General features: G+C 37.6%; 3 protein-coding genes across 3 annotated transcripts; 2 read left to right on the top strand and 1 right to left on the bottom strand.

Annotated features, from left to right (window-relative positions):
* Positions 1 to 1751: 1751 nt before the first annotated feature.
* On the bottom strand, positions 1752 to 2636 carry LOC21388718. The gene has a single exon (XM_010111281.2). The coding sequence runs from the start codon at positions 2425 to 2427 to the stop codon at positions 1846 to 1848; it is 582 nt and encodes a 193-aa protein (XP_010109583.1). The 5' UTR covers positions 2428 to 2636; the 3' UTR covers positions 1752 to 1845.
* A 174-nt stretch (positions 2637 to 2810) lies between these two features.
* On the top strand, positions 2811 to 4821 carry LOC21388717 (60S ribosomal protein L19-3). The gene is made up of 5 exons (XM_010111280.2): positions 2811 to 3017; positions 3725 to 3847; positions 3940 to 4253; positions 4421 to 4467; positions 4556 to 4821. The coding sequence occupies exons 1-5, from the start codon at positions 2906 to 2908 to the stop codon at positions 4578 to 4580; spliced, it is 621 nt and encodes a 206-aa protein (XP_010109582.1). The 5' UTR covers positions 2811 to 2905; the 3' UTR covers positions 4581 to 4821.
* A 1748-nt stretch (positions 4822 to 6569) lies between these two features.
* On the top strand, positions 6570 to 15427 carry LOC21388716 (phospholipase D zeta 1). The gene is made up of 20 exons (XM_024174229.1): positions 6570 to 7009; positions 7683 to 7784; positions 7949 to 8073; positions 8179 to 8320; positions 8731 to 8901; positions 9583 to 9756; positions 10544 to 10786; positions 10883 to 10999; positions 11187 to 11326; positions 11436 to 11585; positions 12035 to 12191; positions 12276 to 12776; positions 12888 to 12998; positions 13123 to 13269; positions 13397 to 13594; positions 13721 to 13822; positions 14266 to 14397; positions 14530 to 14595; positions 14782 to 14843; positions 14934 to 15427. Exons 1-20 carry the CDS (start codon positions 6794 to 6796, stop codon positions 15181 to 15183), a joined length of 3306 nt encoding a protein of 1101 aa, XP_024029997.1. The 5' UTR covers positions 6570 to 6793; the 3' UTR covers positions 15184 to 15427.
* Positions 15428 to 15442: the final 15 nt, after the last annotated feature.

Genomic DNA, 15442 nt, shown 5'->3' with positions numbered 1-15442 from the left:
ATTGTGTTGGGCATCAATGGGAATACCACTATAACCAAAAGGATCCATTATAAAAAAATAAGAGCGATTTGAGAGAGAGAACTTTAGGATAATGTGATAGTTTTTAAAAAAATTGTAATAGAGATTTGAGAGATTGAGAGAGATTGAGAAAGATTGAGATAGTTTGAGTGAGAAAAATGTGTGGGGGATGGAGGGTATTTATAGGAAAATTTTTTGGTTAAAAAATTGATTTTTTTTTTTAAATTCGGGGTGCAACGGCTAGTTTAGGGTTTGACGGGTTCGGACGCAACGGTAAAAAAACTAGCCGTTTGACGGGTTTTCGGACACCTCAAGCATTCGGGCAAAATTTGGATTTTCGGACTTATTTTCGGGTCGGGCACCAATGGTCGGCATTTTGGCCGTGTTTCGGACAAATCGAGCTTCGGGCGGGTTAGGCATTCGGGCTTGGCCGGAAAAATTAAAAAAAAACTCCGGCGGACGGCGGTTGACGGCGCTACACGGCAACAGGCTCCGGCGTGGTGCCCAAATTCAGGCTGCCCGAGCCCGAGCCCAAAAATGTAACTTTGGATGGGCCGGCATATGGGCCTACCCGCCGAGCCCGAAAAATTTGGACAGTGGGCCGGTCCAAAGTTCCACCACTAATCGCCATTGCCTTGACATGAGCAGATGTGCGCCAGTTAGATCTGCAATTCCCCCAAGCACCACTTCGCCATATTTGTCAAATCCTTGCCGGAGCAGCGTATTGTTATCATGTTCTTTGAAAAAAAAAAAAAAAAACAGAGTCCAGATCTATACAAAAAAATTTCAAAAAGAACAAAAAAAGGTTTTTTGATGGAAGAATGTTCAAGATCTGGTGCTAGGTGCTGTATTTGTTCAAAAAAATGGTCATGGGTATTATTGAATGTTCGTTATTTTCTTTCAAATTTCGGGCTTTGCTCTGGATTTGTATGGGTTAATTTCTAGGTTCAAAAAAAGGTCATGGGTTAGTATATGTGTTAAGTTTTGATCCGTGAGATTTGTCTCTCAAAAATTATTATTGCATATACACGGATCGTGTGTGATTCGTGCTAGTGCATATCATGTATTGGTTGAGTAGTTTGATTCTGGAGTTTTTTTTCTTGCAATTTAACATGATTACAAGGGCAAATAATAACGAATGCATTTTGAAAGTTTTGGAACTATAGTATTGAACAGTAAAGTTTATTTCACAGGGTAATTTTGTCCAAATAAAATTAATTCTTGTCCATTCCACAGTTTGTAAAACTACAACTAAATAAATTAATAAATTTTTTTTTATTTTATTCCATCACAGTTATCATTTTTTATTAATTCTTGTCCATTCCACCCTTATTTAGGCATTGACTAATAACTATTTTTATTAAAAAAAAAAAAGGACTAATGACTAGATTCACAACAAAGATAATTGTGCAAGAAACTCTAAAAATGCGTTAGAAAGGAAATTCATGCTATAATTCGTAATTTGTTATAATATTTTTTTTATAAAAAATACATAAAAAATGTGAATAATTTTAAATTATGATTCTGAATGGAAAGCCGAATATAATTCAAACCCTATATCAATATGTTGCATTTAGACCTTGTAACATATAAAATTATCTTAAAAACGAAAAAAAAAAAGGGCATATTTACTCAATCAACAGTATAGCAAAGATGTGTAACTGAAGTATCAAGTGCAAATTAGAAGAACTAAATCACCAATTATTTACACAGATAAATTATATAGGGAAGCAGAAACAATGAAAATATGTACAATTATATACAAATTCCAATATCAAGTTTTGATAATACCCAATCGGGAAATGAAAAAATTTCCAACAACAACAATTAACAAACAGAAGTCAGTCTCATCGGTACCTTTTCCCTCTCGGCGTCGCCGATCCCACCGGCCACGATCCGCGCAACCTTTTTGAACGCGAAGTGCACGCAATTCGAGAGCGCGATCCACGAGATCACCTCATAGACGAAGTCGAAAGCCGGATCGGAGGGATAAGAGGACGAGGATTCGTCCCAATTATGCCCTCCGAACCTGTCGAAATTCCATCCCCTGCCACCGCCACCGAACCCCCCTCCTCCTCCGCCGAAGAACGGACCATCGCCGCCGAAGAACCCGCTGTCTTCGCCCTCATTTCCGTCCTCGGAGTCCCCGCCGCCGGCGGCTGATCTCCGCCTGACACGGCGCTTCTTGCGGAGCAGCCTCCGGGAAGCTGTCTTATACGGATCGGACTTCACCGGTGGTGGAGCGAGTGCATCAACGGGGAATATCACAGATGAGATTTGGAGAACTCCGGCAGACGACGAGAATTGATCGAAGGAAGAATTGGAGGTCAAGAAATTAGGGCGAATTGCAAACCCTAGGCCCTGCGAGGTGGCTACGGAAACGGCGTCGGCGATTAGAGAGACCTCCATGATCGGAAAAGGAATTTCTTCTGGATCGAGAATCGAAGGAATGATTATCGACGCAAGGGCCTGGGCTTGGCTCGAGAAAAAAAAATTTGGGGAAATTCCAATTCAGAAAATTTTCCGGGAAAATAAGAAGAGAGAGAAAAACAGTGGCAAAATCGTATACGCCACGTGTTTTGCTTAGCACGTAGTTCGCGTGATATTTTGACAGGTAAGAGTCAAACTTGCCGGACTATAGTCAAAGCCAAAAAAATCAAGTTGGGCCTAGGCCAAAATTTTTAAAATGGGCCTATTTGGGCTTAATAGTCCAAGAGGCGTTATCAGCCCACGAATTCGCGAAGCTCGTCCTCAAGTAGCTCAAGGCAAAACCCTAGCTCTTCTTCTAAAACGCCACCTCTGTGGTATAAAACTTGCGGTCTGTCAATTTTTGGCTAGGGCAGCCGTAGAGAGAGAGAGAGTAAAAGAGGAGAGAGAAAGAGAAGCGATGGTGTCGTTGAAGCTTCAGAAGCGGCTCTCCGCGAGCGTGCTCAAGTGCGGCAAAGGGAAGGTCTGGCTTGACCCTAATGAGGTCAATGAAATCTCCATGGCCAACTCAAGTAAGCCTCTCTCTCTCTCTCTCTCTCTCTTGATTTTTCATTTTCAGGGTCTTGGACACTTTGATAGTTTGGATTTGAGTTTTCTATCTTTTTGGAACCAATTTCTGTTCTTTTTTTGTTTTTTTGAAACCAATGTAATATTTTCCATTTAGTTATTCATTTTCATTCTACCCTTTAAAGTTTATGTATTTTACCTTCAAAATTTGGTAATAGTTTACTGGATATATGATTTTGATCGGCGATGAGTTAGATCAGTAACATCCGAGTTTGGGGCTCTAGGTTTTTTCAAGCCTTTTATGTTTTTAGGTGATTTTTCTTTTAGATTTTTTCCTCTAGGAGACAAACAGAAATTGTTTTCTAGGAGCGTTTTTGCTTTCTAAACTGAAATTTATTCATTTAATGTCTAAGTATCATGTGCTGGAATTGGCGCGACAAAATTTTGTTTATAATAGTCGTATTGGGACAATAGGGTTTGGTTGATGATATATTTGTTAGAAATGACCGTATTGGTTTTGGTAAAGCGAAACAAACAATTTCCTTGAGTTGATATGCTTGTTTTTCAAGTATTTTAGCCATTCATTTCCTTTTTATCCTCGAATGTTTTTGAAACCTAAGATTTTATTCCCCAACGAGAATATTAATATTATATTTTATCACTTACTTTCTATGAATGTGTACGTTTTTTTTTTACGTTTGATTACTTGCAGGGCAAAACATCCGTAAGCTGGTCAAGGATGGTTTCATTATCAGAAAGCCAACAAAGATCCACTCTCGTTCCCGTGCCCGCAGAATGAAGGAGGCCAAGAGGAAGGGTCGCCACTCAGGATATGGTATTGTTCGATTCAGAAATTTTGGATTTTGCCATCTCATTGTTGAGAATGCTTGAAGAATTTAACCTTTTTTATTTCTTGTTTGTTTGTAGGTAAGCGCAAGGGTACCAGAGAGGCTAGGTTGCCAACCAAAGTCCTCTGGATGAGGAGAATGCGTGTGCTGAGGCGCTTGCTCCGAAAGTACCGTGAGTCCAAGAAAATTGACCGTCATATGTACCATGACATGTACATGAAGGTCAAGGGTAATGTGTTCAAGAACAAGAGAGTGCTGATGGAGAGTATCCACAAGTCAAAGGCTGAGAAGGCAAGAGAGAAGACTCTGTCGGACCAGTTTGAGGCTAAGCGTGCCAAGAACAAGGCTAGCCGAGAGAGAAAGCTGGCTCGTAGGGAGGAGCGATTGGCACAAGTAAGCTACTAGTCTTGTCACGTGTGATCTATAAAACAGATTTTTCAAATGATCCAGAAGTGTATGCTTGTAATTAACATGGGATATTGTCCATTTATGTTCTAACTCTGTGTTTGTGCTTAATATGTTTGGTCTTTCCTCATTGATTTTGTGTCCTGATTCAACAGGGACCCGGAGAAAAGGCACCCACGGCACCTGGTTCCCAACCAGCTGAGTGAGTATATTAATCTTTTAAGTTGTGATCTATTATATTCATTTTAAGCACTGCTGACATTTTTCCCCCCTTTATTCTTCTTTTGTAGGGGCGCCAAGAAGGCCAAGAAGTGAACTAGTGAGACATCTCTGCAATGAGCACTGAAGAACAGAAGCCGTACATGTTAACGCTCTTTATTTTTTATGTAGAAGTCATTTTGCCTGAGTTGTTTTCTTTTTCTGTTTTATGGCATAGTTATCCATACAGACCATCAAACTTAATGATGTTCAGTAATTTTGTTTTCTTAAGTTTTGGATTATGTCTTTGTGAGATTCAGAAATATGGGTTCTATTTATGGCATGCTAATTGAGACCATTTTCTATTTATTCTACTTCCATGTCGTTTTTGTGCATCTGAGGACAACGAATTTACGAATAGAAATCAAGATTACAAAACTGGGCAATAAAAGGCTGGTTTTGATGCATATTTTATACAAAAATGGTATTTATCTCCATCGGCATAAAATCTCATTACTCATAAAATGGTCGGTCTTATTAGGATGATCGGTCTTATTAGGTTCAGTCTCGGTCTTATTAGGATGATCGGTCTTATTAGGTTCAGTCTCACTTAATGTAGCAGGACTAACCTTTTGTGGGTAGCTGGATTTTAGCCCCTATATGTAGGAGTGCTCTATTTTATAGGGTCAAATTTTGTGCAGAATCATTTAAGAAACGTTGGGTTTATAGATTAGAATTATGTGATTAGAATTATTTTTAATTTATGTGTATTTTTTGTGAAAGAAAATACTGTAGCGAATCATGAATTATAATTTAAATTATAGTTTAAATCCTCTAATTAAACATATCCCCTTATCTTAAGTTGAATTTGTCAATATGCGTTTCTAGTTTGGTTGTGATAGATTCAATTGGTCAAGATAGTGCATTTGGTTCACTGACTGCCGAAAGGCCTTTATGTAGTTAGTCACCCATTCCGTCGACAATTTCTTATCTTCCACTACATGACGGGTGTTTGGATTCCAATTGCCCTAAATTGCCACCTTTATTGTTGATGATAATTGACTTTTTAATGATATACGGTGCTTCGTAGAAAAGCTAGACTTTGTCCGGAGAATTCTAATAAGCCCAACAACTCAATCTTCAAAGACTTCGACCTTTGCAGATCGCCTCCAAAAGGGGAAAAGGGGGCATGGTTGTTCTCGGCTGTCATGTCCATTCAAATTTTCAAATGACTTGTAACAAGCAGACTCCATTAAATAGCTTCCTTTACCATTGCTATTTGTCTTCTGGTATGGGTGAAACTATTAACCCAGCTATTAGTAAAACAGGAAAATGTTCCAAATTTCTAATGTCTAGGACAGGGCCTTTTCTTTTTCACCCTTTTAAGTAATATGTATTTTTGTATTTAAAAGAAGAGAGTTTTCTGTAAGATTAAAAAAATAAAATTAACGGTATTTTTATTTTTTTAAACCGTTTTTAACCGTTGTATTAAAAATTATTAATTATATATTTTTTTAATCTCATTTAATTTTAATTAAATTTAACAATTAAAAAATTAGTCTCATTAATAGGACGATCTACCGGTCTTTTGAAAATTAGTTGCTGTTAAGTTGAGTCTGACTTTTGTCTAGACGAATCAATCCCAAACCTTTTTTTGTTTTTGTTTTTTGGGAACGAATATATATATATAAATAATATTTAGAAACCATCCCAAACAGTTTTTGTAGATTGAAAAACCCACTCACCATAAATGGCACAATCTATAACAGCAACGTCAACGTGGTTCCCAAGGCATACAAACACAATTAAGAAAAGAAATCATCATCGGCATTAAATAGTTGAAACTTGCGTGATTTATTAAAAAAAAAAAAAACTAATAATAAAAAGAAGGGAAGAAGCACTTTGAAGTTGAGTTAAAAAACAAGGGAAGTAATACACTTTGAAGTTGAGTTAAAAAACAAGGGAAGTAATACACTTCGAAGTTGACCACTCTTTCCTTTCTAGAATCACGGACCATCCAGAACGCCACACTTACACGTTTTTGACGTTCTTTTTTAAACTTGTAAAAAAATTTCAAAAACCTATGAAACAGAACGAAACCTACCATTTCCATTCCTCTCTCTCTCTCTCTCTCTCTCTCTCTCTCTCTCTCTCTCTGGTTTTGCTTGCCAATGCTCGCTCACTCTTCCTTCCAAATTACACGATCCACAGAACAAGCAAACGCAGAAGCCACTAAAGATCGTTCTTCGCTTTCTCTCTTCTTCTTCTTCGTCGTCGTGTTGTGAATTGCTTGAATTCGACCGGAAAACGTTGGCGGCGATCGGAGCCGAATGGAATCGGAGCAGTTGATAAGGACGGGGAGCGGCTCTCGCTACTTCCAAATGCAATCGGAGCATCCGAATTCCTTCTCCTTCTCTCTCCGTCCCGAGCCGACTCGGATTTTTGATCAGCTTCCCAAGGCCACCATCGTCCAAGTCTCGCGCCCCGACGCCGGCGATATCAGTCCCATGCTCCTCTCCTACACAATCGAGTTTCAATACAAACAGGCACGATCTCCCTCTCAATTCTTGCGATTCGTTGTTTTTGTTGTTTCATTTGGCCTCCGATTGAAATCCGCTGTGATTGTTCGACTTCGCTGTTGAATTCGGTTGCTTAGAACCGTAATTTAGATTTTAACTATCATGTTTGGCTGCCGAGAAAATTCAGGATTGAAGGAAAGGAAATTCGATACGGAATCTGTTGTTTCAAATCCTCTTTTCCTATTTCTTATCCACGTAGAGTTAGGAATTAGAAATTTCAACTTTATTTACGTAATTGAAAGATTCTTTCCGTAAATTGAATCGTTCCTGCTTTCCTTTTTGGTGACAAGGTAGATCACTAGTCTGCCGTGATTAATCTTTCCATTTATATACTTTCCTAGCGAGTAGCGACAAATTCAAAGGAAAAGGACAAAAGAAAACGATTATTGGATTGAAACTTTACGGATTATTGCTTTGCATTTGATTGAGAATGAGATTACTGGATAGTGTTAAATCAGGCTTCCTACGCGATCATGATTTAGTTGTCTTTCTTATAAGAATTCATTTCAAAATATGTAATTCTTTCCTTGAAATTCGATCATCTTCTGATTTTAAATTCTCATTATTCGGTGTTGAATCCTTTTATTCTTGTTAGATAATGACTGCTACTCTATATTTATCTGCTATTTCTGTTATGTAGTTTAAGTGGCGGTTGTTGAAGAAAGCTGCACATGTGTTTTACTTGCATTTCGCGTTGAAGAAACGTGCATTTATTGAGGAAATGCTCGAGAAGCAAGAACAGGTGTGTTTTTGAAAATGATCCAGACTTGAGATGCTGTTATGTGAAAAATCCTAGGATGTGATGATTAGAGTTCTGTAGTACTCTATGTCGTTTGTCCATTTATTATCCTTCATTGTGAAGGTTTGGGATTCTGATGTAGTTTCTGTTGGAACATTATATTGAAGGTTAAAGAATGGCTTCAAAATCTAGGAATAGGAGATCACACAGCTGTGGTGCAAGATGATGATGCCGATGATGATGCCGATGATGAGGCTGTTCCTTTACATCACGATGGAAGTGCTAAAAACAGGTGACAACATGGAGTATTTTGTGTTTAATTGGATGCAGGAGGAATTTATCTTTTATTCTAGAATTTTTGATGTAGCTTTAATTGATAGGTTGGTTTCTTGTTCAGAAATGTTCCATCTAGTGCTGCTCTGCCAATCATTCGGCCAGCCTTGGGAAGGCAGGAGTCCATTGCTGACAGAGCAAAGATCGCAATGCAAGGGTATCTGAATCACTTTCTAGGAAACATGGACATTGTTAACTCCAGAGAGGTTTGCTTGTTTTGTATTATTACTATTTTTTAAGGTGGATTTTGATCGTCTTACTCAATGGGAACACATTCTGAACTATGAATGAATTTGACGAATTTGATGAAAACTACTTTATAATATAGTAGAAACTGAAACATCTAGATACTTGAGCTGTCTTGCTTTTGTATTTTCGAGCACTCAATGATCTTCATGCAAATTTAGCAATCATTTATTATTCTGTATAAATAATACTTGGCAATTTTCTAAATTATTTCATTGTAATTTGTAAACATTGCTACAGTTTTGTAATTCCGAAAGACTTTTGAGATTCTATTTCTCATATTATCAGTTTTGGAGATTGTGTTATTCATCATTTTATTGCATTTGATTTCTTTTACACGTATCTCTTCATTTTTAATCTCGTACTGCAGGTATGCCGATTTTTGGAGGTATCTAAATTATCATTTTCTCCAGAATATGGTCCCAAGCTAAAAGAAGACTACGTGATGGTAAAGCATCTACCAAAAATTCAGAAGGATGAGGATTCCAGGAAATGTTGTCCTTGTCAATGGTTGAATTGTTGCAATGACAACTGGCAAAAGGTAATGCATCATTTTCCCGCATTCGGTTTCACAATGCCTTCATTCCTCCTTGGCAAACAATGATTGTAAACAATGCACATTTGGTGGACAAACTTTAAGCTATTGCAGAACACATTATTCTGTGTAATGGCAACCGTTATTTGGTCTGATAAATAAGATATCTTTTGAATGATTGTTATAATTACACCTAAATCCCTTCTTTTCGATAATTGAGTTTCTTTGCTTTATGGAAACAGTATTTTCTTTAATTTTATTTCAATTCAAAATTTGAACATTTTGCATTTTCCTTCATTGTTTACTATGAAAAAAAAGGACTTGTTGGGTAATAGGAAGGTATTCCAAACTAACCCCAGGGCACTTCACAGGACCCACACACTATAGAATTTATTTCAGCTCACTCCTAGTTGTATTCTTGTTGAGTTTTCAACCCTGCTTGTGTATAGTCATTATCATTCCTACTAGTTCACTTAGAGTGCCTAAAAATGGCATATTTCATTTGATAAAGCAAATGAGCATAGTTTTGTACTTGTTGGTAATGATGTGTATTGATTTAGCTTCATCAATAGTGAACTTTAGGATAGGGAAACAGTCCAATGAATAAAACATAAAATCTTTTCCGCAATAATGTTTGTATTAAATCTTTTCACCCTTTGACATCATCCTGGATTTGACTGCGTACAGGTTTGGGCTGTATTAAAGCCTGGATTCTTAGCCTTGCTGGCAGATCCTTTCGATACTCAACCTTTAGATATTATTGTTTTTGATGTCCTACCAGCCTCAGATGGGAATGGAGAGGGCCGAGTATCGTTGGCGAAAGAAGTAAAAGAACGAAATCCTTTACGCCATGCATTCAAGGTTAGCATCACCAAGGCTTTCTGTTTAGGTTTAAATCTCTTTCTTTATATCTTGTATCTCACTCTAAGGTATCATCTGCGGTCCCAGACCATGAATACTTATTTGCTTATTCTTTTTGCTCCTTAGTTATCTATTACCATGTATAGATCCTTTCTCCTACTAATGTAGGGTCCTCCTGTCATTTGGGCTTTTGGTAATACTTCTTTAGCGCGTTTAGAACTCGTTTGAAAATGATTTTATTTTTTGTATGAAAATGAAATAAAAACGTTTTCAATCTCAGACAGAAATCATTTTTGAAAATGCGTTTGGTAGTTTTATCAAGAGATTGTTTTCAGTATTAAAAAAAACCCATTAATGTCTCTCTCTCTCTCTCTCTCTCTCTCTCTCTCTCTCTCTCTCTCTCTCATTTTACACTAAACCAAAAAATCGTTTTCATTTCCGTTTTTGTCTTTATTGCGCCAAACGTCATTTTGGAAACGTTTTCATTTTTTCTTTTTCGAAAAACGTGAAAAATAAAAACGGGATCAATTCCAAACACGGCCCTTATGTTGCACTTTGACTCAGTACATGTTTACACCCTTCTCGGGCCTGAAGATTATTGTTATTCTTTCTTTTATTTCTTTGTTACTCTGTTCTGATGCCTTAACAAAAAGTGAAATAATGATCAATTTCTGAAAATCTGGACGTTGAGATTGTGATTCTTGGTTCTCAATCTGTTAAACTGTCTAACCTGAATTATTTTAGTGGGCTGGTGATTTCTCTAACAAATTATGGATGTATTTAAAAGGTTACATGTGGAAGTCGGAGTATTAGGTTAAGAGCTAAGAGTAGTGCTAAAGTCAAGGACTGGGTTGCTTCAATTAATGATGCTGGACTGCGGCCTCCTGAGGGATGGTGTCATCCTCACCGCTTTGGATCTTTCGCGCCTCCAAGAGGTTTGAGTGAAGATGGTAGTTGGGCTCAGTGGTTTGTTGATGGTCAGGCTGCATTTGAAGCTATTGCTTCTGCAATTGAGGATGCAAAATCAGAGGTCTGTTCTTTTCCCTTCCAGAACTAGAACTGATTCACGTGGATTATTTAAGTATCTTCATCAAGTTCCTCTCTCATGATGGGAAATCTTATGCAGATATTTATTTGTGGCTGGTGGCTGTGTCCAGAATTGTATCTACGACGTCCTTTCAGTGCTCATGCTTCTTCTAGGCTTGATGCTTTATTGGAAGCAAAGGCTAAGCAAGGAGTTCAGGTGCTGTTTTTATAATGAATTAGCTTTGATACAGGGCTATACTGACCGTTTTGTCTAGCTACATTTTGAAATTGATATTTTATTGTTTATATTGGTGCTTGTGTAGCTATACTTGTGTTCACTTCTTATTCCCCACAGAAGAAAAATGCTGGATTTTCATTGCTGACTAAGTACTACTTGAATGCAGATTTACATTCTTCTGTACAAAGAAGTTGCTCTTGCTTTGAAAATAAACAGCGTCTATAGCAAGAAAAGGCTGCTTAGCATTCATGAAAATGTCAGGGTACTGCGTTACCCCGACCACTTTGCTAGTGGTGTTTACTTGTGGTATGTAATCTATTTCCATATTGCTTTTGGAGTTCTCCAAGAAGTTGACATTTTAGCTTGTGCTTCTGTATGTATGCAGTTTCTGATATAAAAAATGGGTTAAATATAGGTCCCACCATGAAAAAATTGTCATTGTTGATTACCAGATATGCTTTATCGGAGGATTGGATTTATGCTTTGGCCGTTATGATACAGCTGAGCACAAAGTGGGTGATTGTCCACCTCTGGTATGGCCTGGAAAGGACTATTATAACCCAAGGTAAGCTTCTTTTCTCTAAGATGGGAACACATGATGTGATTTCGGGAATTCAATAGACAATTCTTAAGAAGACATGAATAGATTATGTCGAGACTAACATAGATTCCCAATCACTTTACCAGGCTAGTCACTTATTGTTTACTCTTATGTTCTATGCAGGATAAAAATGTCAATTACTAGTATGTTTTCCTTAATATAGCCTTACTGTAAAAATAGCAGGATCTTCGGTGAAATCTTGGTCGAAATATTTCCTCTCTTAAAGAGATGAGTTTCTAAAAGTAAATTTCTTTCTGTCTAGTGTGGATTATCTTCTTGTTTTAAACAAACCATTAGGAGGTTTTTAGTCTCTATGCCTTTGACCAACAGTTATTTAGGCATTTGAGTAACTGCCAATGATGCTAAAGTTTGCTATTATTGATGTTTGCAACGGCGTAATATAAAATTGTTAGGGAATCTGAACCAAATTCTTGGGAAGACACAATGAAAGATGAGTTAGATCGTGAAAAATATCCTCGTATGCCTTGGCATGATGTCCATTGTGCCTTGGAGGGACCTCCTTGCCGTGACATAGCCAGGCACTTTGTTCAGCGCTGGAACTATGCAAAGGTCAGGCACTTATAAAATTTGTGTAACTTTCAATCCAGTACTAGTTCGGTAATATTGGTCTTAATACAATTTGTTTTCTTTCAGAGAAATAAAGCTCTATATGAGCAAACAATTCCACTACTCATGCCTCAGCATCACATGGTCATTCCACATTACATGGGAAGAAGCGAAGAGATTGAGATTGAGAATATAAATGTGAACAATCATAAGGGAATTAAAAGACAGGATTCCTTCTCGTCCAGGTCCTCGTATCAGGATATCCCCCTGCTTTTGCCTCAAGAGTCTGATGGGGCGGGTGCTGCAAATGGAGACCCAAAATCAAATGGGTTGAGCCCTTCTCCCAATGGTCTTCCTTTTCCATTCCGGAAGTCAAGAACTGGAGTAGTTGGTCCAGAGCTGCCATTGACGGACTTTGTAGATGACTTTGACATGGTTCATCGTGGAAAATTAACTTCAGATGGGGTGAAGCAACCTGGCATGAAATATCCAGATCCAGAGTGGTGGGAAACTCAAGAACGGGGAAATCAGGGTGGTTTCACAGATGAATCTGGCCAAGTTGGTCCTCGTACTTCATGCCGATGTCAGGTAGGTTGTTACTCTTGGTTCTGAAGTATTGTTAGGCCAATTGGCTTCTTTCTTTCATTGTCATACTCCACACTGTATCCTCTATTCTGATTGTTGACATTTGATCTTCAGGTTATTAGAAGTGTCAGTCAGTGGTCTTCTGGAACAAGTCAAGTTGAAGAAAGCATTCATAATGCTTATTGCTCTCTTATAGAGAAGGCGGAGCACTTTATCTACATAGAGGTATATTATTTTTGTCTCCTTAAAAAATTGTTCAACTCGAAAGAACTTTTTCTGTAGAAAATTTCCCGAGCCATGTGTGTTTTAGCTTCCTGACTGTTTTTCAATCTGCTTGCACTTCTCGCAGAATCAGTTTTTCATATCAGGTCTTTCTGGGGACGAAATAATACGGAATCGTGTCTTAGAAGCATTATTTCGGCGTATAATGAGAGCATACAACGATAAGAAGTGTTTCAGGGTTATTATTATCATACCACTTCTTCCCGGTTTCCAGGTTTAGATTCTTGATCATTTATCTTCAAATTCTGAAATGATTCTTCCCGCAAATTAAAAGAAATATCTGAAATAATCATCCATCTAGTTTATGTCTTTTTATGCCACTTTACTGATTTGGTTTGCAGGGGGGTTTGGATGATGCCGGTGCTGCATCCGTGAGAGCAATACTGCACTGGCAATATCGAACAATTTGCAGAGGAAACAATTCGATATTATATAATCTTTATGATCTTCTTGGTCCTAAAACACATGATTACATTTCTTTCTATGGGCTAAGAGCTTATGGTAAGCTTTTTGATGGTGGTCCAGTGGCATCCAGTCAGGTATCGTCTCTTTCGGCAATATGCCTTCGCACTCATGTATTGTGTACTATGATTCCCAGTACTAGTGGTCTAATTATACATGTCAGCATTCCTCTAATACTTTTTCCTTTTTCCTGGTTATTGCAGGTCTATGTGCATAGTAAAATCATGATTATTGATGATTGTACAACTTTAATTGGTTCAGCTAACATTAATGATAGGAGTTTGCTTGGTTCAAGAGACTCCGAGGTATGTCTTCTGTCTAGGTTCTCCACGAAATCTTAGTCCCTTAGGTTTCATCAAGCGAGTCCAGTAGCTTTAGGAGCTTGGAATTGATAGTGAAAAAGTCTCAAGAGTTGCAGGCTTCCCTTTATATTTTGCATTGGGAAATAGGGAAACTGTGAAAGTAAAGAAAGTTAACATGAGAACATCAAGTTGCAAATAATTTTTCTAATTATACGAATCAGAAGTTCTCTAATTTTCTTATTTCAATTCTCTTGATTAATTTTCTGAATCACCAACAACAATCGTATAACAATTTAGCATTCTCGGATAGTCACAGTTCTTGCAAGTGATATATTCTGTCTGTAGTGTTACTTCTGCTGATTGCTTTATAGATTGCTCCTGCAATGAGCTTTTCCACATCTCTTTGGGGTTAAGTTTGTCCTTGATTATCAAATAATGTGCTTCAGATTGGCGTACTAATCGAAGACAAAGAGATGGTTAATTCATACATGGGAGGAAAACCATGGAAGGCTGGGAAATTCTCGTCGAGTCTTCGCCTGTCTTTGTGGTCTGAACACCTTGGGCTTCGTCCAGGAGAGGTTGGTAAAAATTATAATTCTAGTTTCTTTTCCTTTTCACAGAGCTAATACTGTTAGTAGTATTGTTGCTTTTTGACATGGTCCGAGTCTTTAGCTGATTTCTTGTCTTGAACTGTTTGATATTTTTCTCAGATTCGTCAAATAATCGACCCAGTTGCTGACTCAACTTACAAGGATATATGGATGGCAACTGCAAAGGTGAGTGGAGATCAAAAGAGAAAAACAACCTGTTGAGTTATAGTTTAATACAAGTGACTTTACACTTATTTTAGTAAACATGGAAAGAAGGAAAAAAAAATGTAGAATATAATAAAATGAAAAAAGAAAAAGGGACGAGATTCCTAGAATCTATTCCAAGTAATAACTTTGTGGTTTATGTGGCAGACAAACACAGCTATCTACGAAGACGTATTTTCTTGCATACCTAACGATTTTATACATTCCAGGTACGTATTTATAGCTCTACTAATAATTTTCTCCATTTTTCTTGTGCTATATATATAACAAAACCTATGTTTGTATTGTATTTCACGTAGAGCTGCATTTAGACAAAGCATGGCTTCATGGAAGGAGAAAATTGGGCACACAACTATCGATTTAGGAATCGCGCCGGAGAAGCTGGATTCTTACCACAACGGAGATGTTACAAAAGCAGACCCGATGGAAAGGTTAGAGTCCGTCAGGGGACACCTTGTTTCTTTCTCTTTGGATTTCATGTGCCAAGAAGATTTAAGACCTGTGTTCAATGAGAGTGAGTATTATGCGTCTGCTCAGGTTTTTCATTGAGCTTGCGTATATTAATTCATCATATGGAGTAGTTATCTAAGGTCATGTTTATTGTTTTGGGTGGCCTCAATCTTGTATTTTAACTGCATTTTCTTTCTTTCTTTCATTTATTCTTTCGTTTTGTAGATTTTTCTTGAAATATATAAAATTAAAAATAGAGAGAACTATACAAAGAGATTGTTTGGGGAACAATAGTCCTTGTAAACTTGAAATAAAGCGAAACAAAGTGGTATTTACTACTGTTGCGCTCAGATATTCC

The sequence above is a fragment of the Morus notabilis genome, unplaced genomic scaffold (assembly GCF_000414095.1).
Source record: "Morus notabilis unplaced genomic scaffold, ASM41409v2 Scaffold824, whole genome shotgun sequence".
Taxonomy (NCBI): domain Eukaryota; kingdom Viridiplantae; phylum Streptophyta; class Magnoliopsida; order Rosales; family Moraceae; genus Morus; species Morus notabilis.
This window is presented reverse-complemented; position numbering and strand designations above follow the sequence as displayed.